At 49.0% G+C, this 21,991-nt stretch overlaps 1 protein-coding gene across 3 annotated transcripts in view; it reads right to left on the reverse strand.

Annotated features, from left to right (window-relative positions):
• The window catches only part of STX18 (syntaxin 18), a 111,471-nt gene that overhangs the window by 1,077 nt on the left and 88,403 nt on the right, over positions 1–21,991 (reverse strand). For all 3 annotated transcript variants that reach the window (XM_031437436.2, XM_064488114.1, XM_064488113.1), the window contains 5 exons: positions 15,742–15,857; positions 11,068–11,156; positions 3,825–3,883; positions 2,983–3,052; positions 606–686 (listed from right to left, as the gene is read on the reverse strand). In XM_031437436.2, the coding sequence (XP_031293296.1) occupies positions 606–686; positions 2,983–3,052; positions 3,825–3,883; positions 11,068–11,156; positions 15,742–15,857 (415 nt within the window). The remainder of the gene's footprint in view (positions 1–605; positions 687–2,982; positions 3,053–3,824; positions 3,884–11,067; positions 11,157–15,741; positions 15,858–21,991) is intronic.

Below are 21,991 nucleotides of genomic sequence, written 5' to 3' on the forward strand. Positions count from 1 at the left end.
TGGCTTAATTATTAAGCAAAACAAAAATCGGTTTACAGTCTATCAGAAGACAAAAGGGTTCTGTTTCCCTCGCTGCTTAGCTGTTCTTTGGAAATTTTGCACAATTCTCCCAGGAGAAACAGCTCCTGTCCGCCCCAGGGTCCAGACCCTGCAGGCAGGCTCAGAGCACTGTGTCTCCTACCCTGGCTTATGTCTCCTAGCAGTGCAGTGACAGGGCGTCCACAAATGGTCCTACATCCACCCAAACCCGAGGACCGCATTCAGAAAACAAAGGCCATGCCACAGAGTCAACTGTGGAGGCCCCGTAAGCAGTGACCAGGGCTCTGGTCCTTGGTGCTGGTCCAACAAGCTTCTCCAGTGGCACCTGCCCTGGATTTAGGGAGCTGGTCTGACCCTTGCTGAGAGTGACCGCGTGCAACCCAGCTGGCTCCTCTGCAGGGGCCGAGCTTGGCGGGGACAGAACGGGACCAGCAGTGCACAGCTGTGAGATCAGCCCTGGGGCTCTGCCCCAGCCGGGCTCTCAGGCAGCCCTGACGCCAAGGCGACCACTGCCGCCCAGCCTCGGTGCCCCTCCAAATCAGACTCGGGGCCCAGAGGGTACCCACCTCTCTGATGTCTTCATTGCCCTCCTTGATATTCTCGGTTGCTCCGACTACTAGTTGGTGAATATTATCAATCTCAGCTTCCTGTGGAAGAAAAGTGGCACATAAATTCAGCCGCTGCCCCATCACCGAGTCTCTGTTACGACAGAAACAGCAGCTGCCGCTGACTGAGGGTGAGGCCCCGTGGATCCTCACAGCACCCTGAGAGGTAGGCAACACTCCCATTTACAAAAGGGAAGCTTAAGGCTCAGAGAAGCTTAATAACTTGCCCCAAGTCACACAGCACCCAAGTGGCAGGACTGGAACTGGACCCCGTGCCCGTGCGCCCTCCCCCGCTTGCTGGCTTCCTGTCTTCTCACCGGACCATACAGGACAAACACATAAGAGCTGCGATCGCAGAGCAGCTGCCACATGCCAGGGGCTTCCAAGTGCATGTGCTTTAAAGCATATGCTGGCTTCCAAAAGGTGCGGTGCACATCACTGTGTTTTCTCTCAAAAAAAGCTAAAGCTTAAAAATCACAACAGGATGCAGGATGTTTGCCAAAAATTTTACTCCAGATGACTGGAAAGCTTACACATGGGATCCTGGCCTAAGGAGCGCCTGGCTAATCACCACCGCTGCACAGGCTGTGAGCAAGGCCGGGGCCTGGGGAGCAGGACTGCCCACCTCGGCCTCCTCAGGGCCGTGGGGCGGGGGTGTAAGTGGGCACTTACGTTTTAGGGATGCCTGACTGACTCAGTACCACAGAGAGGAAAGCAGCCTTTTGCCACCTGATTGCAGCAGTGGATGTCACACAGTCCAAGGATGGAAGGGCCAGGGATGGCTTTGTTCTCTGTAACCGCACTTTTGGGGAGAATCTCCAAGTGGGAGCTCACTGACCACAGCCGATGCTCCCATGAGAGACGTCGGGAAGAACCACGTTGAATGTGGATGAAAACTCCCAGATAGACTCAACTCTTCTCAGGTCTTGGCAACTCCTGGGAGGCCAGGTAAGGCTCAGCCTGTGCCCTCAAGTCCCTGTGCAGTCCGCCCTGGGGTGTGACGCAGTGTGCAGCTGTGAGCTGTGGCCCGGGCACGCGTTTGGAACTCTGGAACAGTGGCTTCCTAACCAAGAACCAGCCCCCAACCAAGAATCAAGTGTGAATGGCAGTCAGAACTCTGTGTTGATCAGGCTCAGTGTAGGAGCAGAAGCAATGGCTGCAAAAAGTAAAACAGCTCTCACTGCATTTGGGCCACCCAAGCCCTCTGAGTATCACCGCATGTCAGCCACACTGCGGTCAGGCTCCCCAGGCCAGCGGCTCTGCGCGCTGCCCAGGCCTGCTGCAGCCACACCCAGAATGACAACGGTTCCCATGTCGGGAGCCTGTGTCAGGCCAGGCAATTCCCGGCGGTGAGAGAGTGGCTGAGAGCGACTCGGCCCCTTTCTGCAGAGGGCGTTGGGGCATGGGAGAGCCGCAGCTCACGCGATGGATGCTGGATGCGCCGTGGGGAACCAGGTGGGGGTGTCTGCCCCCACCTGGGTTCTGGGCTCCTTTCGCCACACCAAGCTGCCTCTAAGGACAAGTGGGCGCTGTGAGAGGGAAAACGTGAGTGGTTCTGTGTCAGGCGGCTGGACTGATGGCCACCGGGCTTCTAAGTGAAGATCAGCACACACATCCTAGACTAGTTCCTTCCATGTGCTAGCAAAAAGGCCAGCTCCCCCGAACCCAAACAGCTCTATGCACCCAATTTGCAATGACTGACTCTGGCCGTGTAGTTTTGGGGAAATTTTGTGAGTGGAGTATCTTAAGCCAAGGGGACAATGAAGAAAAATGATTTTGTCTTTCAAGCTCTTCCACAATATGTGGATTCTAAAAACAAAAGGGAAAATTTATCAGGTGTCTAAAATTTTGGGCCATTTATCGGCTGGATAACATGAAAATCCGCTCACAAGAACAATCACGTGTCCTGTGAGGACAGGACACTGAGATGGCAGGGTATTTTGAGACAGTCGAGTCAGCACTTGTAACATCACTGACTGAAAAGCTGCTACCACCGGGCACTGAGCTGGGTGCTTTCCGGGGGGTCTTCTCTGAACCTCACGACAACCACGCAAGGGTCACTCCAATTTATAGGTAAAAAACCATAGCTCAGAGAGGCTGCCCGGCTTCCCCGAGGGCATCCAGAACCAAGATCGCCTGCCTCCCTCATCTGGGCGCTCTGCCGCACAGGACAGGGGCCCGTGGAGAGCCACTCCCGTTTGCCAAGGCTGCTCCCGGGACTGGGAGGCCCTCCCCGTGTGCGCCAGCTGCAGAGGCCGGACGACCTCGGGAGAAACGCCCCGAGGTGAGTTTATTCCTCTTTGAAGCTAAAACTTAAAACAACTTTGGTTTTTCTTACCTGTTGTAAAACCTTCTCTGTGAATATCTCCTGGAGTCTGGAAATTTCAACCACTTTCCCTTCGATTTGCCTTCATAAAAAAAAATAGGTTACACATTACCTGTTAGTACCTGGTGATCTTAACAGCAGTGTCATACATTTCCAAAGAAATCATGTCTTCTAAGTGAAGGCAGAGGGGAGAGGGAACACCATGTCATCCATGAGAGAGGGAGGGGACACCGTGTCAGGCTCAGGGGAGGAGAACACGGGCAGAGAAGGTTCACGCCACTCACTGGTTCCCTTTTAATGTCCCTCAGTTTAGTGGGGCGCACTGGACTGTTTGGAAATCCACCCTCCCACCCTTGCATAAGCTGACCTGAGGGGCCCCTGCCTGGGCCCCAGCTGCAAACCCTCTTCTAACGCTGAGCCCTGTCCCCGCAACCACAGTGACACGGGGTGGGGATTCAAAAGAAAACGTCAGACTATGTCGATGACCCAATTTTGTTACTGCTCAGCAGGTTAGAGGTCCCCTTTCATCTCAGAGGAGTTAAATGTAAACCGCGCCCACGTGGCGGTGATCACAGGTGGTGCAGTTTGCTGTCACTGACCGAGCCCCTGGGATGGGGTGGCAGCACCTGGGAGCCTCGTGGCAGCCTGCAGGGGGCTACCGCACTGGCCCACAAGTTGAGGGGAGTCAGTGAATTCGGGCCGTCTTCCTTGACCCCCGAAACGGCTCCCGGGGGCTACACTTGGCCCAAGGGCCACATGTGGATGCCTGGGCACCAAAGTAAATGAATGAAGTTCCTAGTTTCTGGGGAAGTTGGAAACTGGGCCATCAGCTCACAAAGCAACCACGTGCGTACCTCACTTCATCAAACAGGCTGTTCATTTCACCAATTAGGCGCTGATTTTCTTGTTCAAACTGTAAGGAAACAAATACATAAGGATGACATCATACTGAACTCCGGTCTCAAAAGCAACACAGCCAAAGGCTAGTGTCTAGCAAGGCGTGTCTGTCTGGAAACCTTTGATCTGCCCTCCGACAATCAACCACCAAGTCCCTCTTTCCAAGACACTGAGTGTCAGCGTGAGAGTACCCAGGCTTCAGGGAGCACACAGAGCCCTGCAGAGCAGCAGGGCTGCCTGTGGCCGGACTGCTCCGCCTCACTCCTCTGAGCTGCAGGCTGGCCTGATGACTGTGACCAGAGTGCAGAGGCGTGCGGGGTGGCCTCAGCCGTGCTCCCCGCCTGCCCCCTTCTCTCTGGGCTCTACCGGCCTTTGTTTTCTGCCTCTGCTGCCTTCGTGTTTAAATAGAGCAGGAGGGCGCCTGGCTGTACCGAGAGCTGGGCAGGGGCAGGACTGTACTGGCATGCGGTCTGACTTCAGGGCCCTGCTTTGCTAATCCACCACGACAGGGATGGAGGCCCAGGAGCCGGAGGAGCGGTATTCCCAGTGCTTGGACTGGCACCAGGCCTCAGGGCTCAGTCTGTGCAAGGGCACCACCCTGACCATCCTTGCCCGCTCGATACTGGCCAGGCGCAGGGACGGCGCATCGCAAGTGTCACCGTGGTGTGGGGCCCAGAAGAGCTTCTCCTCACCGTGTGGTCCATGAGGGCAGCTCTGTCTACATGTGCCCACTCCTCCATCTCCTCCCCAACCTGTCCCACATGTCCCCAGCTCACAGGTCACCTTCTCCGAGATACTGTCCTAGGCCTTGGAGCTCAGAGGTACTTCTCCGCTTTCTAACCCTGGCCTAGCGTCTTCTGAAAGCCCCTCAGGACGTTAACCATTTTCTGCCGTCTACTAAGTTGTGTGTGTCCCAAACTTCCTGTGTGATTGTGGGTGGGAAACGTATTGAACCCACATACATTTGAAAAAGCCACACACATGTTCTGTTTTTGACATCTATTCAAGCTGTGGTCAAACCTACACGTCCTCTGAGGCACTCTCTGTGCTGGGCAGTGTGTAAGGAACGGAGAGAAGGGAGCTCTTGCCCTCCAGAGGCTCCCAGTCCAACTGAAGACCTGGTTATCATTTGCTTAGTGAAGCAACAATGGAGGGAGAAGATGATGGTTAGAGAACTCAGAAAGACCACCAGGGCGTGCCGGGCTCTCCGCACATAGAGGCTCGTTTCACCAGGGAGGGGAGCTGTGTCCTCTCACCTCTGCCCCTGCAGCGTCTTTTGCTACCCTTCTCCACCCATCCCTGCGTCCCGCACCCTTCAACTCTGCCTGGCCCGCTCCCACTCCCCGGACACACCTGGGGAGGCCTCACTTCCCCTAGTCAGGGCTCCTTAACATTAACAGTCCTCTCCACCCTCCAGCCCCTTCGTTCCTTCCCCACCATCTTTAAGTTCTGCCTTCATCATCCCCCACCTCCCTCTGCCCAGGCCAGCTCTCAGCCTATGGGGGCTTTACCCCCTGGCTGAGGAACTCCAACTGGTCCCAAGAGATCCAGTCCAGGTGCCTTCTTTGTCCTCAGACACGGCAGGGCAGGTTTAGCCATGTTCTCTCAGCCCCTCTCTCTTTAAAAGGCTCTTCTGCACTTGCCCGCATCACTACACCCCCACACTTGTTTAGGGGCCTGTCTCTCCTCCTGGGGCGGGGCCGGCTCTCTCCTCTGGACACCAAGCCCAGTGCAGGGCCTGAAATACTGCAGGGCACTGTTCATCAAAACACAGAGTCTTCTGCTCCATCCCAAACCCACTGGGTCAGAGGACTGGCAGGTGACAAGGTACTGCGATGGCTCTTCAAATCTGCATCAAAAAAGCTATTTAAGAGAATAAAAATTGCACTTTTTAAAGTATCAGCTGTCAACAGTTACCTTAGAGTCCAGTATTTAAGACGAAATACAATTACCTCAGCATGTAGGTGCTAATTTGACTAATTCTCAGGTACTTTACTCAGGGTTATTTATTTATTTATTTAGGCAGAGAAAATTTTCTTTGAATTTTTCTAATGACAAAATATGGCTCTACCCTCTTAAGTCTACAGTCCTTTAATGCTTTTAAACTGTTCCTAAACAAAACTAACTAGGGGTTTGAAGTGGTTTGTTACTGAACGTTCCTTAGGAACAAAACTTCCTTTGTTTGCTCCCCGACTGAAGGGCACGTGGCTTCCTTTTGGGGCTCTTGGGAATTGTTACTTCTGAAGGGCTCCTGTTAGCAGCGGTCAGGAGGTCAGGAGTCGGTCAGATTCTGGCTCTGATTTCCTCCCAGCCCATGGCTTGTTGATGCCACCTGAGAAATACCTAGTTCCCAGAGGAAGTGAGAGAAACAAATGCCTCAGGGGTCTAACTGTGATTTAGGTGAGAGGTTTGCCAACAGCCAGCCGGCTTCATGGAGAGCAGCCTCCGTTTAGGGGGCTGCAGTTACAATGAAACTGCATTTAAAAAAACAACAGAACTGGTTTCCCACAGCCATTCAGTGAGATCTGGCAGGGCGCAGGGAGACCAGGTAGTGGCCAGGTTGCTGACCACATTCACTTGCGCCAGGCTTCAGGCCATTCATTTTTACACTCACATAACACGCTTGCCAAGGCAGCCACCCACCTGGGTCTGCCTGCTCTTTCCTTGAGAGCATACTACCTCTCTCTTAATAAATCCTTGCTTTGCTTTCTTAACCTCCGCGTCTTGTCTCTGAATTCCTTCTGTGACAAGAACCGCTCGACCCCAACAGGACTAGTCATGAGCCTTCTGTGTGGCCTGTCAGTTTCTCCTTGTGAACAGATGTGGTTGGTGATTCTTATCCTTTCCTGCCTGCTCCTGAAGGTGGGGAGCGACAGCTCCTTCATCTGCTAAGCTGTATGCGCTTGGGCAGATAACTTAACCTCTCTGTGCTTCTGTCTTCATCAGTAAACTGAGAATAACTGTAGTACTTAATAGAGTTGTGAGGAGGAAGACATATACAAACACACGTAAGCTGCTTGTTAGTCTCTTTGGGACATAGATTCTGGATTCAAAATAGTCATTAAATGCTTTGAAGGCCCCTTTCCCCGCCCTGGTTTTAAATTCTAGTGGGCCACTGAGACTCCTGGTCACTTCACTCTCAAAGGATGAGAAACGTGCACACACAGCGCCCCCTGGGGCTCGCTAGCAGCTCACACAGGCAGGGGCCTCCCCTGGAGCAGTGCTGACTGTGGCCGGGTCTCCAAGATCAGCACCAAGGACAGGGCTACCCGAGGCCAGGGAAGACAAACCTGCCGTCTTCATCTCTCAGAGTCACTGAAAGGGGGACAAGGGGCCTGGATGATGGGGAAGGCGGGCAGGTAGGACCGGACAAGCATGACAGCAGCTGCCTATCCTGCTGGGCTCCCTCCGTGGCCCGTTTCACTCTACACTGTTTGGGTTTCACACCAAAATTCAGTGTTCTCCCTCAGTGCAGACCGATGCCCCCAGCAACCCTCCCACCCCCCGGCAAGAGTGGTAGGCATCATGGCTGAGAGTCCAGGACTTGGGCGTTTTCTGTAAAATGGGGCCAGCCACAGTCCCTACCACAATGAGGCAGCATAAATTAATAAATGCTCAAGTGCTCAGAGCGGCATTGGGCGCACAGTGTTACATGCATGTTAGGCGATATGATTTAACTGCCTTATTCCATTTGAAGTCAGTCAGACTTTCCAACAGGGCCCCCCAGAAGGGTTTATAATCTTGTTTAAAGGATACGGCTCCACACTGTGAATACACTGTTACAGAAATCCTGTTCTAATCTAATCCTCTTCACTATAGTTTTAAAAAGAAAGTCACTCCTACAAAGGCCTTTGAGTTAAAGTGAGGCCAGGAGAAGTGTCTGCAAAGACCTGAGAGCAGTTCACTGAATCAAGACTATGTGCCCACTGGGGCCTGAACCCACAGGGGGCTCAGCCTAGAAACCAGCCCACACCCTTGGCTCAGGAGCCCACTGCCCAACCCCCCTGGGCTCTTCAAGACACGCCTTATCTGTGCCAAACACCTTCACACCCTTGGCCCTGTGACCCTCCCCTGACCCCAGCTGTGCCCTGTGACCCTCCCCAGCTTTCACCCGGGTGGTGCTCAAATCCTATCAACAATTCTTGTGTTTTCAATGAGTAAGCTATGCTTGGCCACAGACCATAAGCCCTGCCAACCAGCCACCTGGGGATTGGGTTAAGGGGACAAGGGTTAAGGACACTTTTTATGCTAATTAAAGAACAGAAGTCACATTCATGTCTTTAAAAATTACCCCAAGGAATACATCAGTAAGTGCAGTGACTTCACTGAGGTAAGTAAAATGAACGTGGGCTCAGAAAGGAGGTATTTTCTCTGCGTAACATCACAAACCATTCTGTTGCACTCAGCCTGACCACAAAACATCTGCTTATATTAACTCAAAGGCATGGATATACCTGTATCAACAGGGATGAGTGGAAATGTATTGTGCAAATTATATACTACTCTGTAGCCATTTTGGAAAGTGTAACAACTGCTCCTTTGGGTGAAATAATGAATTAAATTGCTATTATAGGGCTTAATTCATTATTTTACCCTGAGGAAAAATTCCAACGCCATGGTTATGAATTATGACCACAATTTGCTATAATACTTCCCAATTTAAAACCAATGGTGTGGCATGTCTCTCTCTTCATTTTCAGGATTGAGCCTTTTAAATAAGATTTGGGTTAGTCAGACTGTAAGATATGGGACTTATTTATTAGTCCCAATTAAGAAAGAAGTTACCTGAACATCAATTTGCTTGTCATAAAAGTACTGAACAATGCAGCCTTCTGCCCAGTCCACTTGCAGTAACCCAGTATAACTTAGGGAGGTCCTGCGGATTCTGACTGCTTTAGTCACTGATATTGTGACACCGAACTAGCTCACATTATTTGGAGTGGTCACTGGCGTGTTCTCAGGCGGTGCTCCAGTTAGGACAGTACGATGAAATGGAGGCTTAGGGCAGCCACAGTCATTACGGAGAGAAGAGCCTTCGAACACATGTTTTTCACGGGCATCAGCTAAATCACATTCCAAACACACACAGCGAACGCCGTTCCGCGCGGGCACAGCAGCCCTGTCCTGCTCTGAGGAGCCGCTAGCAGAGCAGCCGCCGTGGGCCCTGCACTCTGCTGGGCGCTCGTACGTACGTGACCGCGTTCCCGGCAGCCCATGGCGGGTGGGTGAGTCTTACCAAACTGAAGTTCAGTGGGGCTCATTTTCCCGCCCCCAAATTACACAGACAGGAGGTGATGTAAAGAGGATTCAGATCCAACTCTGTCAAGTCCCAGAGCCCATGCTCTCGCACCATCTCTCCCGGGGCCGAGCAGCAGCTGATGGGATCTCCTTCCCGCCCGCCTCCCCGTGCAGCCCCCACGCACCCAGCAGCTTCCAAGCGCACGGCTGCAACGTGCACAAGCTGCTGCTGCCCACCCCCGCCTGCAGGGGCCAGGCGGCTCCCTGGCGAGCAACGGAGGCTGCTGTTCTTGTAGCTGCTTCCTTTCTCAAGTAGTGCAGTGTATTTTTAAAAAGCCCTAAACAGAAGCTAAGTTCTGCCTAAATACAAATGCATTCTTTCTTACTGAAGAGACAGTGCTTCACATATTTTTATCTCTAGCAAAGATCTGTGGTCATGTGACCACATTCATAAAGTTACTTTGTATAAATTGAAGGAAAACTATGAGATTTGGCCATGACTTGGCTCTAACAGAGCACGGTCAAACTGTTCTTCAGTCTGTTGGCTTCTCCGCCTTGGCCTGCCCTCCAGCATTGTGTCCCCCTGGGGACGTCCTTTGCCTTTCTCTCCCTGGTACACGCTCTTTCCAACACCTGCAGTGAGATGTCTCCCACAGTCACGTCTCTAGCCCGAGACTCAAGCCTGGGATCCCACTGCCCACCAGGCACCTCCCACAGATGTCCCCCAGGCCCCACACCTCACACCTGTCCCTGATGGGAGGACCATCGCCTGCCCAGCCTTCCCCTGACTGCCGTTGTTCTGTTTTCACAAGTTAGAAAGCCCCACCCAGCTTCTTTCCCATCCCCTCACTTCCTCACACGCCCTACTGCCCTCAACGATCACCAAGTCCAGTCCACTCCCCCAGCATCTCTCTCCTCTCTGTCCTCACTCCTGCTCCCTGGCCAACGCCCTCTTCATCCTCTCTCAGCTGGACTGCGCCGTGACAGTGGCTGGCTGGGGTCGTACTGCCGTCCTCCTCCGCACCCTCCACAGCGCGGGGCTCCGGGTCACACACCTGCTGGGTTGGGAGTGCTGAGCATGTGCTCCAAGGCAGGGGTGCATTCTGGGCCATGAAAGAAGCTGGGGAGGAAGGCAGGAGCCTGGCAGGCTGCTTTACAGTGTCTGAGCTATTCCTGAGCTCAGAATTATGTTTCTCTATCAAGGAACAGACAGCTCTGCTTCTTGTTCCAAAGGTAGTCCTAGAGGCTCTGAGGGAGCACCCCCCAAAGCAAGCCCCAAGTCACAGCCAACAGCATCGTCACTGGAATCAGCTTCACGCTCTTAAAGTGATGATCTTAAGGGGAAACTGCTCATCTGGTGAACAAATGTTTGTGAAGCAGTGCTGAGCAGAAAACACACAGAGCTCAGCCAGGCCAGCTCTGAGCTGTACACGGACCCTGCCGGAAACAAATGCGCAGGGGTCTGGCCAAATTGGTCACTTTCCTTTTGAAATTCACCCAGAGATGATACACTAAAATTGGCAACCAAGGGAGAGGTAACTAAAAGGAGGTGATACTGGCAGTTAAGGTGGTTACTCTTTTCATTTTTCAGTCATTATTTACGCCTTCTTCACATTACCACACACCAGAGGTTCAAACAATTAAAAAGCACCACAGAAGCAATTATAAAAGACCCATTTAGAACAGAAGACTGTTTTACTGCTGCTGAAAAGACATCTAATATTAGTAAAATTATTCCAAGGCAATTTCTTCTTTAATTATGCTACTGCAAATTTAAAATGTATGAAAAGCATACTAAAAATTAGGAAATCAAGTGGATAATTGTACCTAAAATACTTATTTATAACTTTTAAGACTCTGTATAGAAGTTACGGCAAGGGCATTTAGGATGGCCTCTTACTCAATGAACTATTCTTACTGAAACTAGTTAAAAATACATGACTAGGCAGAGAGAAGCATTACCATTTGTATTTCTTCTGGGGATAATTCATCTTCGCCTTTGCCATCTCCCCAGGTTCCCAGTTCAGGCTGTGCTTCAGCCGGAATTTTTTCTGTTAAAAAAAAAATTGAAAACAGACAGAAGGCAAAATATTCACTTTAGAATGTTGGCTTAGGATGCAGGCATATTTAGAAACATGAGATGTAATGGAATCACAGAGCTCTGTCCATCACTGTTGGTCAACATTCAGGCACCGCAGCACGATTCCTTACAATGTTTAGACCCGTGTGTGCGCGCGCGCGCACATGCGTGCAGGGTAGAGGGCCTATGCAGTTTCAGTATTGCCACGATCTCAGCAAAGGTCACAAACCAAATGGACAATCCTCTCCCCACCCCCAACCTCGGCCTAGAAATAACGTACAGTTTTGTGTGTGTGGTAGTGTGCTTTTCACAAAGATATCAACAGTAACATTCTAAAACTTGCTTCTTATAACTTAACAGTGCATCTTGGTGATTATCCTACGTCACTCCACATAAGTCTACCTCATTCTTTTAAATTGAGGCACAACATCCCACTGAAAGGAACTCTTTATGTAACCTAACTCCACTGATAAGCCCTTGGTTGTTTTGGATCTTCTGCTAGTACAAAGGTCCGCGCGCTGGTCCATGCTGGGAGCGTTCTGGTGCAGTCCAGGACAGGAACCTGGGCACGGACTGCTGACTGGCGGGGGGTGAGCATTTTAACCTAGGAACTCTTTGACCATGAGCACATAAACACAGGCTGGACCCGGAAGGGGCTGCGCCGCCCAGGGCTGTGTTAGAGGCCCGCGCGGCTCATCGCCGGGGGGCTGGGAGCAGGGGGTGGGTGGAAGGCAGGGGGCCGCTCTTTCTACAGGTGACTTTGTGTCTGGTGTCTCGGCAGTGCCTCGCCAAGCACTCAAAGGCAAACACGACTCCTTTTTCCTCTCTTCCTCAAACTCAGTACATTCCCCATAGTTGCTCTCAGCTCCATGAGACGTACAGAAGTCCAGAGTTTTTGTTTTGAGATGTATAAGGGAAAAGAACATAACGACAGTGCCAGTTCAGAGAAAGCAGGCTAGGCAGGCCCTGTGCTCCAGGGATGGTCATTACTCTGGATACATCATCACGGAAAAACTCCATGTCATCCCACGACTTTGTGCAAGTTTTTAAAAGATGGCTGTTTTTGCCAGAACTGGCATATTTATAAAAGACACATTTATATATAATTTAGATATAATAAATACAGCACATATAAATGTCATACATAATTTTGATATGAAAGACGTATTTATAAAAGACAGGCTGAAAGCATCTTTAGAGGCTGATGAGGTGCTTTCCTGACAACCTTCTTCAGGTAGGAACATCTGCACTTGTCACTCACCTCCTCCCAGCCCTCTGTCTCCTACTTGACCTCATTATGGTATCCACCTCAAGTCTTCACTTTTATGTTTTTCAAGGGTAAGAACACCAAATTAGCAATACAGAAACACCACATAGGAAGCAAGCACAAACGAGCTCTGAGCTAGAACAGAAAGCTTGTTAAGAGAACACATGCTCACTCGCCATCTGGAACCATCCTGACCTGGAGCCATCCTGACCTGCAGCCGTAAGGATCAGCCTGCAGCGCGCGCTCCCACACCAGTGCTCCGCCCAGACCTCCTGCGCGCCGCGGGGTCAAGAGACCCGGGCCCAGACTCCCTGGTCCTGCACTCAAGGCCGCCTGTACGGTATGGCCCACCCACCTTTAAGGCCCACCCCTCCTCGCCTGTGAGTTTTACTGACCCAGAAGTCCTTTCTTTCCTGACTACATTCCATGTCTCGCCCAGGCTCTCTGGCTTCTGAGCATTTACTCATGCTGTTCCCTCTGCCTAGAACATTCTAAGCTTCCATGTTTTCAGGTCCAGACTCGTTTCTCAGGGCCACCTCCTCCTGAAGTCCCCTGACCCTCTGAGTGACTGTCCTTCCCACGGGTGCCCCCTCTGACGGCACCACTCGCTTTCTCCGGGGCGGGAGTCTCATCTTCCCTGTCGACTGTGAGCTCTCCGAGGCCAGGACCCACGGCTCGCTTGAGAAGTGCAGGAAGTATAAACAGCCACACCTGTCTTCGCAGAAACCAACGTCAGGAAACAGATTATAAATGGGTCCACAAAGACCTCACCTGGCTGAGCAAGAATATGGAGGAAGACCTAAGCGTCGGATGTGCACAGGTCAGCTGTGACCTCAGAGGCGCTCTACTGTGCTGATTAAATGAAAAAGCAACACGACCAGTGCCTCTTTCAGGAAACACGAGCATGACAAGCAAGAACCTGCCCTCCGCCTAGAACTTTGCCCCTTAGTCCTAAAGTCTTTTTGTCTAAGTTACACCTCATGTTTCAAAAGCGAAATGAAAAAACTGAAAACCTAAGCAAAAGGATAACCAAACAGCCCAGGTTTTATAAATCCTTCTGCTAACCGTAGATAACCTTAGCAAAATGTCCACGGACAGGAAGAGGCTGTCTTCCAGCAGGCATGGAGGAAAGGGCAGATACATGACCCCTAAGAGGGATCAGCTGGGTGTGGGGAACGGGATCTACCCGCCAGCATCGAGGTGGGGACAGAGACGAAATGTCAAAGGCCCTCGAAAACAGGGCAGCGCCACAGAGGCTTCTCCCGCCCCCTACCCTGCCTCCAACATGCTCCCCTTAGGTGACGCCTCAGGCCGGTGCCTCTAACCTGCCTATTATTTCCTAGGACTCCCACACACCTCTGGCCCCGAGTTATTCCCTGAGCTCTAGGCTCACGTCAACAACAGACTCACTGTTTTCACCTGAAAATCCAACAGGCATCTCAGATTTCACCTGTGTAACCAGAACTTTGATTCTGCTCCCGGCCCGCTCCCCCCAGCCCTGCTGCCAACCTGGTCTCTCTCCCGCCTTCCTCATCCCAGTTTGCCCAGGTGCTCAAGCCTGAACCTAGAAGTCACCCCTGATTGCTCTCTGTCCCTCACATCTCATGTCCCACCTGCTGGGAATCTACAGTTCCTGAGTACGGCCGGAGGTTGGGCCCTTCTCTCCGTGGCCACCTCGGCCTCCACCGCTGCCTCCCTCAGGTGAGACACCTCACCTGGCTGCATCCGGCCTCCTGCAGTAGATTCCCAACAAGTCTACTTGGTTCCACTTTCTTCTCACTCCAACTCCACACGGTAGTCAGAAGAGGTTTTAAAATGTGAACCAGGCCTCGTCACTCTCAGCTTAAAGACCTCCAGGGGCTTCTCACTACACATAGACTCAAAGCCAGACCTTTACCACAGCTGCTGAGGCCCTGGGTGATCAAGGCCCCCACCTCCATCTCTCACCTCTCCCTGTACCATTCTCACTGGTGCCTCCCTCTGCAAGTGTCTGTGTATGTGCAGGTGTGTGCACGTGTGTTTAAATATACCAAGCTCATCTCTCCCTCCTAGACCTTCTCACTGGCCGGTCCCCCTGCCTGGAGAGCTTTTACCCAGTGACAGTTCTGATTTCCCACATCCTGCAGACACTGGTTATTATCTGCCCCTTCACTCCAGCCATCCTGGTAGGTGTGGAGTGAAACCTCACTCGCTGCTGTTTGGATCTGCCTCTCCCTGATGACCAAGGATGCTGTGCGTCGTGTCCTATGCTCATGGGCCGTCTGTGTATTTTCCTTGGAGAAATTTCTATTCAGCCCTTCTGTCCATTTAAAAATTAGGTTATCATTTTATTACAGAGTTGTGAAAGTTCTATGTTCTAGATACAGATCCCTGGTCAGATATGATTTTCAAATATTTTCTCCCATTCTGTGGGTTTTTTCACTTTCTTTCTTTAACAAGAAAAGCACAAAAGCTTTTAATTTTGATGAGGGCTGGTTTACCTAATTGTTGCTTGTGTTTTGTTGTCATAGCCTTGTCAGTCTGAGGCCAGGCAGATTTAGCCCCATGTTTTCTTGTAAGTTTTAGGGTTTTAGCTCTGTGTAGGCCTTCGGTCTATTCTGAGTTACTTTTTATACATGGTGTGACTTGAGTGTCACGCCTCATTCTTTTGCATGTGGATATCCACTGAATGGTCTTGGCACCCTTGTTGGAAATCAGCTGACCAGAGCCACTTGATTTATTTCTGGATTCCCAATTCTAATCCATTGATCCATATGTCCATCCTTGTGTCGGCACCACACTGTCCTGATTGTTGTTGCTTTGTAGTAAGTTTGAAGTTGGGCCAGCTAGCACACACAAAGACAGGAAACATGGAACCCAGACTTGCGCTCTGTCCTGTTCACTCAGTTGGCTGATGAAGGCTGCTGAAATTACGTGCTCCACCCCGAGGCAGGATGGTCAGGCCCACGCAAGCCAGTGCTGACAGTGCACCAAGATCACCGGGACGGTGCCCCGCAGGGGCGCAGGGGAGGTAGCACCCCCCCCAGTGTGCACGGTGGCCCAGGTGCTTTCTCTGGACCTTGCTGGCTCAAGGGCTCCCAGGTGCCAGGGATCCTCCCACCCTGCCCCAGCAGCAGTCATTAGGATCCAGCTGTAACCAAAAACGGCTCCCTCTTCCGTGTTTCCTTTGCTTATGCAAATACAAACACCATGAGATGTCTGGGGCCAGGTTCCTTTTTTTTCTGCTTTATGTTTTTGCCAACATGTCATAAGGAAGAGAGACAGGCGAGATTTTGATTTTAATTCATACCTGGATATTCTTCAGTGACAGGTTTTTCTTCAGAGTCCTTTGAAAGAGTCTGTGAAACTTTCTCAGAAGACATGGATTCTCTTGGCTTTGTATTTGGTTCTGGTTCCAGCTTAGATCTAAAGAGCAAAAACCAGTAGACATATAATTTACTTACACAACAGGATTCTGTCTGAAAGCAGAAGGAGGCACACGTGACCCCGCACGCCTGTTCCGAGCCTGCTGTGCCACTGCAGAGCAGAGCTGCTGTCTCTGGGCCCAGTGACCACTCCACTCACCTCCTGCGGGCACTTACTACAAGGCGGACTGCACACCCTGCACCAAAGCGCATGGCGAGGGAGCACAGGCTGCAGGCTGCAGGAAAGGACACAGGACCCCCCTACCTGCTGACGCCACTCCCTACCCATCGGCAGCGAGGCCAACTATTCCAGGTTCAACAAATCCAAGAAGCTGGTTGTTTTACCCCAATGGAGAAGTGTCGCTGAACATACACATGCATGTGTTATGTCATATATGTGATATATGAGTCCTATCTTAAAAAACTGACCTGTAAAAGCACAAGGCTCTAAATACCCACTGATGGCAGGGCCTTGTCTCAGGTCCTAAGCCTCAGCACTTGGCACCTGCCCCGGGGCTCCCCCCACCGCCTTGTGTTCTCTTCCACCTTCAGGGCCAGGTGCAATGTCACCCGCTCACAGAGGCCCACCCCCCCTCCGACTCTCCCACCTCACACAGGCCTTCTCCACCACAGCGCCTGCTCGTCTTCCTAACGGCAGTCACCACGGTCTGGAATGATCTCGCTAGTTAACTTGTTTACCGTCTGCCTTGCTCCGCTGGAGCGCTCACTCTGAGAGCGGGGGCCTTGACTTCATAAGTTGTGTATGCTCTGTGGCCCTAGGTCCCAGTTGAGTGCGTGGCATTCAGTGTTTAGTAAATACAGGTGGAATGAATGGGTGCTTTATAATTGTCAATAAGTGGCTAATAAGAGGAAAAATATTGGTTCTGAAACAATGAGCCTTGTATTGGAATCCATGTGGCACTATGAACATTCTAACCACACCACATTACCAGAAAGGATGAAAACCACATGATCACCTCATCAGATAAAGAAAAAGCATTTGAAATATTCAAGATTCCTTCATTATAAAACTTTCAGCAAGCTAGGATTAGAAGGTGTGCAGGAAAGGGTTGACTCGGCAGGTCTAGGGTGTTCCAATTCTACATATGACAAAGAAACTGGCCCTGGATCAGTTCCTGGGAGATGACCACCAAGCTCTTGGAACACCCTGCACGATAACGAGTGTTTCTGTACACCTGGGGCCAAGGCCCACACGAGACAGTTTATGCTAACAATGCGATCTGTGACGGGGCCTTGGACCAAGCTCTACGAGCCTGACCTCTGGAGAGACTGGAGATTGAGTAACTAAGGTCAACTGCTGGGTACCCCGTGCATACATGACTGACCCCCAATGAAAATACGAGATGCTAAGGCTCCAGTAAGCTTCCCTGGTTGACAAGTACTCTGTACAAGCTGTCCCATGTCACACGTTCTCACTGCTGAGAGGTTAAGCCCTGTCCGTGCTATGCCACTGGGAGAGGACAGCTGGAAGCTTGCACCTGGTTTCCGCTGGACTTTGCCTTATGTGCCTTTGACCTTTGTTGACTTTAATCTGCATCTTTTCACTGTGATACCACAGCATGAGCATAACAGCTTTTCCGAGTTCTGTGAGTCCTTCTAGCAAATAACGAAGCCTGAGGGCAGTCTAGGGAGCCCCCAACAAAAAGGGAACTTGAATATCCTAACCTGATAAAGAGCTACAGAATGTCTACAACTAACATGACACTTAATGCGAAACAACAAATCCTTGCCCCTTCATCAGGAACAAGGCAAGGATGTCCATTCCAACCACTTCTATTCAACATGGTACTAGAGGCCCAGGTCCTAGGCAACTCAAAAAAGCAAGAAAAAGAAATAAAAGGCATAAAGATTAAAAAATAGAACTACTGTTATTTATGCATGGCATTACTGTTTATGTAAAAATTACAGAATTTACAAAAAGTTACTAGAACTAATATGTCAATTAATTAATGTTGCAAGACACAAAGTATTTTGCAAATGCAAAAATCAATTGTACTTCTATACACTAGCAATGAGAAACTGAAAAATAATATTAATAAAACAGTACCACTTAAAAGAGGCTTTAAAAAAATCTAGGAATAAATCTAACAAAAGATGAACAACACTTCTACACTGAAAATGACAAAATATTGCTGAGAAAAAAATTTAAAAATAAAGGTAGAAATAAATAAATGAAAATAAACCATGTTTGTGGACAGATATTAAGATATCTGTTCTCTTTAAATTTACACATAGATTCGACATAATCCCTATGAAAATCCAAACAGGTTTCCTGAAGAAACTGACAAGCCCATTCTAAAATGTACATGGAAATATACTAAGGATCTAGAACAGCAAAACTAACACTGAGAAAGCAGAAATCTGGTGGGCTTACACTAGCTGACTTTAAGACTTACTACAAAGCCACAGGAATCAAGACAGTGAGGTACTGGATTAAGAACAGTCTGGTCAACGATATGCACAGAGAATCCAGAAACAGGTATATATGCAGGGCTGAGAGATTTTTGACGGAATGCCAGGTCAATTTAATGAGGAAAAGGAAGTCCAAATATTGCTGGAATAAGTGGATACTTACATGGATAAAATGAACCTCAGCCTCATCTCATTGTATCAAAAAACTAACCCGAGATAGATGCTAGGCCTGAACATAAAATCTAGATTCTAGAAGAAAACAAAAAAGAGTATCTTGGCTCCCTTGGGGTAGACTGGACTTCCTCAAAATTAGGGGTTTCTATTCATCAAAAGACACCTTTAAGAAAATGAATAGACAAGCCACAGAACAGGAAAACGTATTTGCAGCAAATACCCGACAAGGAATTTGTATGCAGGGTACACAAAGAATTCCGATACAAGTCAACAGAAAAAGATAAACAACCAGGTCAAGTGTAAAGACTTACCAGACATCTCACAGAAGGAAATGTATGAACGGGAAGGCGTCCAGCAGCACGGGTAAATAAACCCGCAGTGGCGCACTGCGACGCACCCACTACAACAGGTAAAAACATCACCAACCTCAAACCTCGGTGAAGCGTGGAGCACCAGGAGCTTCCGCACAAGCTGACAAGGCTGTAAACAGCACAGCCACTTCGGAAAACTTCAAGCAGTTTCTTAGCTTAAAAAACACCTCCACCCTGACCTAGCAACTCCACCTTTAGGTGTTTACCCAAGAAAATGGAAAGATAAATCCACACAAAAGTCTGTCTAGGAATGTTCACGGCATCTTTATCCAGAACAGCCAGACAGTGGGAACAACCCAAATGTCCACCAACAGGAGACCGGATAAAACAACTACGGTAAATTCATGCACTGCGATACTATTCATTCATAAGGAAGAAAAAATTATGGATAAACATAACATGGATAAATCTAAAAAAAAAAAAACTGGTTAAGCAAAAGAGCCAGTTAATGACATAACTGAAAAGAGAAACCAATTTAAAAATAAAACACAAACTTGTTCTGTTTGACATTAAATATATAAATGTGATTACTAAATTTATTATTTATTTCTTCACATTTTACATCAAATGTTAGTTTTGGGATTTAGCACTTGGCAACCTGACACCTTAGCCAATATTTAAACTAGTGTGACATGAACAAGACATCCATTTGCCAGATTTTCATATTTTTTCCAGTTACTAAATGACAAATGGCTGACCATTTCTTAGCATGTTTTCTCATCTGTAAAATGGGACTGTAAGAGTATCTTTCTACTGGTTTATACGTACATCTTTCCATAGTCTATAGCGCGTAGTAAGAGTTGAAAAAATTAGCTGTTACTACCACTATTACCACTGTGGTTATTATCACCGGGTAATAAGAATGGTAGAGTGGTTAGACAGGTTGTCTTGTGACATCCTAAAAAAATACACATTTTTTTATTTGACAAGACACAGGCCAACAGAGGAACAGAAGGAAAACAGCTGACACAATCCATCAATAATTCAGAAAAATTCAGAGAGGGGAGAGCACTGCTATAATCAGCACAAGGGACTCAGCAGGGTCTTCTAATTATGGGCCCAACTAGTGCTGGTCTTCTCGGTTGGTGCTATGGATGGGGACAGATTTAAGGAGTCTTAGGAGGCCAGCTGGGGAGATCACAAGCTGCCTGAGTGGTGGGCAGCCTTCTCCTTGGCCATGTTCCTCGGCAGGACTGACCTGACGCCCTCCTAGACCGTCTTGGCTGACAGGCTACCTCTGTGATTCCACAAATGCCATGGCAGGTCCTTAAACCTTTGGCTGGCTGACTGCCTGAGAAAACTGCGTCTAGAAATCAGATCTGGAGACAAAAGTGGGCTTGGACTCCAGTCTGCAGCTCATCTGCAGAGTGGCCTCTAGCCTGCCACTTACCTGCAGTGTGACAGGTTTTTGTATCTTCTTTCTCTGAGTCTTCTTCATCTGCAAGATGAATTAAAGAGCCCTTTTCTTAAAAGGTTCTTGCAGACACTGAATGAGATCATCCAAGACAAGGAATCTGGCACAGAGGCGGGCACACAGCAGGTGCTCCCGGCTCACCTCCTGTGCCCTGGGCCTCAGTTTCCTTATCTGTAAAGTAGCTTTCAGTACCTTTTGTTCCAGCCAATAAAACAGGCTTCGTTCTGCCTTTCTCCCTTTCACTTCTGTGATAATGAGAAACCTGGCTTCCAGTAACCTTTCAATACTATCAAAGTTGTTGCAAAGACTAAATAATACAGTAGACAAAAAAGAAAAGTCCTATGTGAAAGGTTTAAGTACTTTACAAATTCTTAGTGCTACTAATTCAGAGCACAGAAATAACCGGGGCTTCTCGAGGCCGGTGTCACTTAGGCAAACTCTTGAAAGAGGGGTAAAGTTTTGCCAGGCACAGAAAAGCAGAAAGGATATTCTGGGCATAAAGAACCTAGTGTGGAATTTCTGGGTCACAGGACAGTTATTTACCCTTGGAGAATTATTTGGCTGTTTCTAATAAAGAATTATTTTATGTTCCCACCAGCCATAAATGAGATTTCCAGTTGCTACACATCCTCCCTAACACTGGTCATTTTTATTCTGGCCACTCTAACACCTGTGAGATGCTAGTACCTTGTGGGGTTTTGTTTATTTTCTGTGAAACAATCACAGGCAGAAAAGTCTAAAGTGCATAGTACAAAGAAGCCCTTTTTCCTGAACCTGAGTTGGAGAGTAGGTTGCCAACCTGGTGCCCCTTCACCTCTGAGTATTTCAGTATTTCCTAAAAATAAGAGCCTTCACTGATACAACTAGAATGCAACCATCAAAATCAGGAAATTCAGGAGGGAGGGCATAGCTCAGTGGTAGAGTGTGTGCTTAGCAGGCATGAGATTCTGGGCTCAATCCCCAGTACCTCCATTAAAAAGTAAATAAATAAACTAATTACCACCCCCCCAAACCAAACAAACAAACAAACAAAAATCAGGAAATTCACACTGGTACATTTCTCCCATCCTTTCCCTAGACCCTATTCTAATTTGACCAGTCATCACAGTAACATCCGTTATAACAAAACAAAAATCAGTTCCGAGTCACACACTGCATCTAATTGTCATTTCTCTTCAGTCTCCTTTGGATTGAACAGATCTTGGTCCTTCCTTGAGTTTCATGATCTTAATACACAATAACATGCCAGTTACTCTATAAGACATCCCTCAATTTGAGTTCGTCTGCCCTCTCCTCGTGGTTGGATTCAGCTTATGCATCGCTGGTGTGAAAATGATGACATGATAGAAGGGAAATGCTATTCCCATTCTTCTCACTGCATCCTACCAGGCTGCACACGACTTCACTTTGATCCCCTGATTGCAGTGGTGGCTGTAACCACAGTTCCTCTTTCCCTCTCTGCAGATAACAAGTCCTGGGGAAGGGAATGCTTTGATACTATGCAATTATCAACTTTAGACTCCTGATTTGTTCATTTCTTTATTCCTATCCAGATGGACTCATGATGTCTTATTTTATTCAGTGGGTTATAATCTGCTATCACTTATTTTGATGCTCAAATTGTCTCTTACTTGGTCAGTGGAAGCCCCTTCAAACTGGCTTATGTCCTTTTCACATGTCCCCACCACTCCCTGAACCCTTCCTTGCTTTCTGGTACAACAAAATGTTCAGGCTCATTTTATA

This window comes from Camelus dromedarius, chromosome 1 (assembly GCF_036321535.1).
Source record: "Camelus dromedarius isolate mCamDro1 chromosome 1, mCamDro1.pat, whole genome shotgun sequence".
Lineage (NCBI taxonomy): Eukaryota > Metazoa > Chordata > Mammalia > Artiodactyla > Camelidae > Camelus > Camelus dromedarius.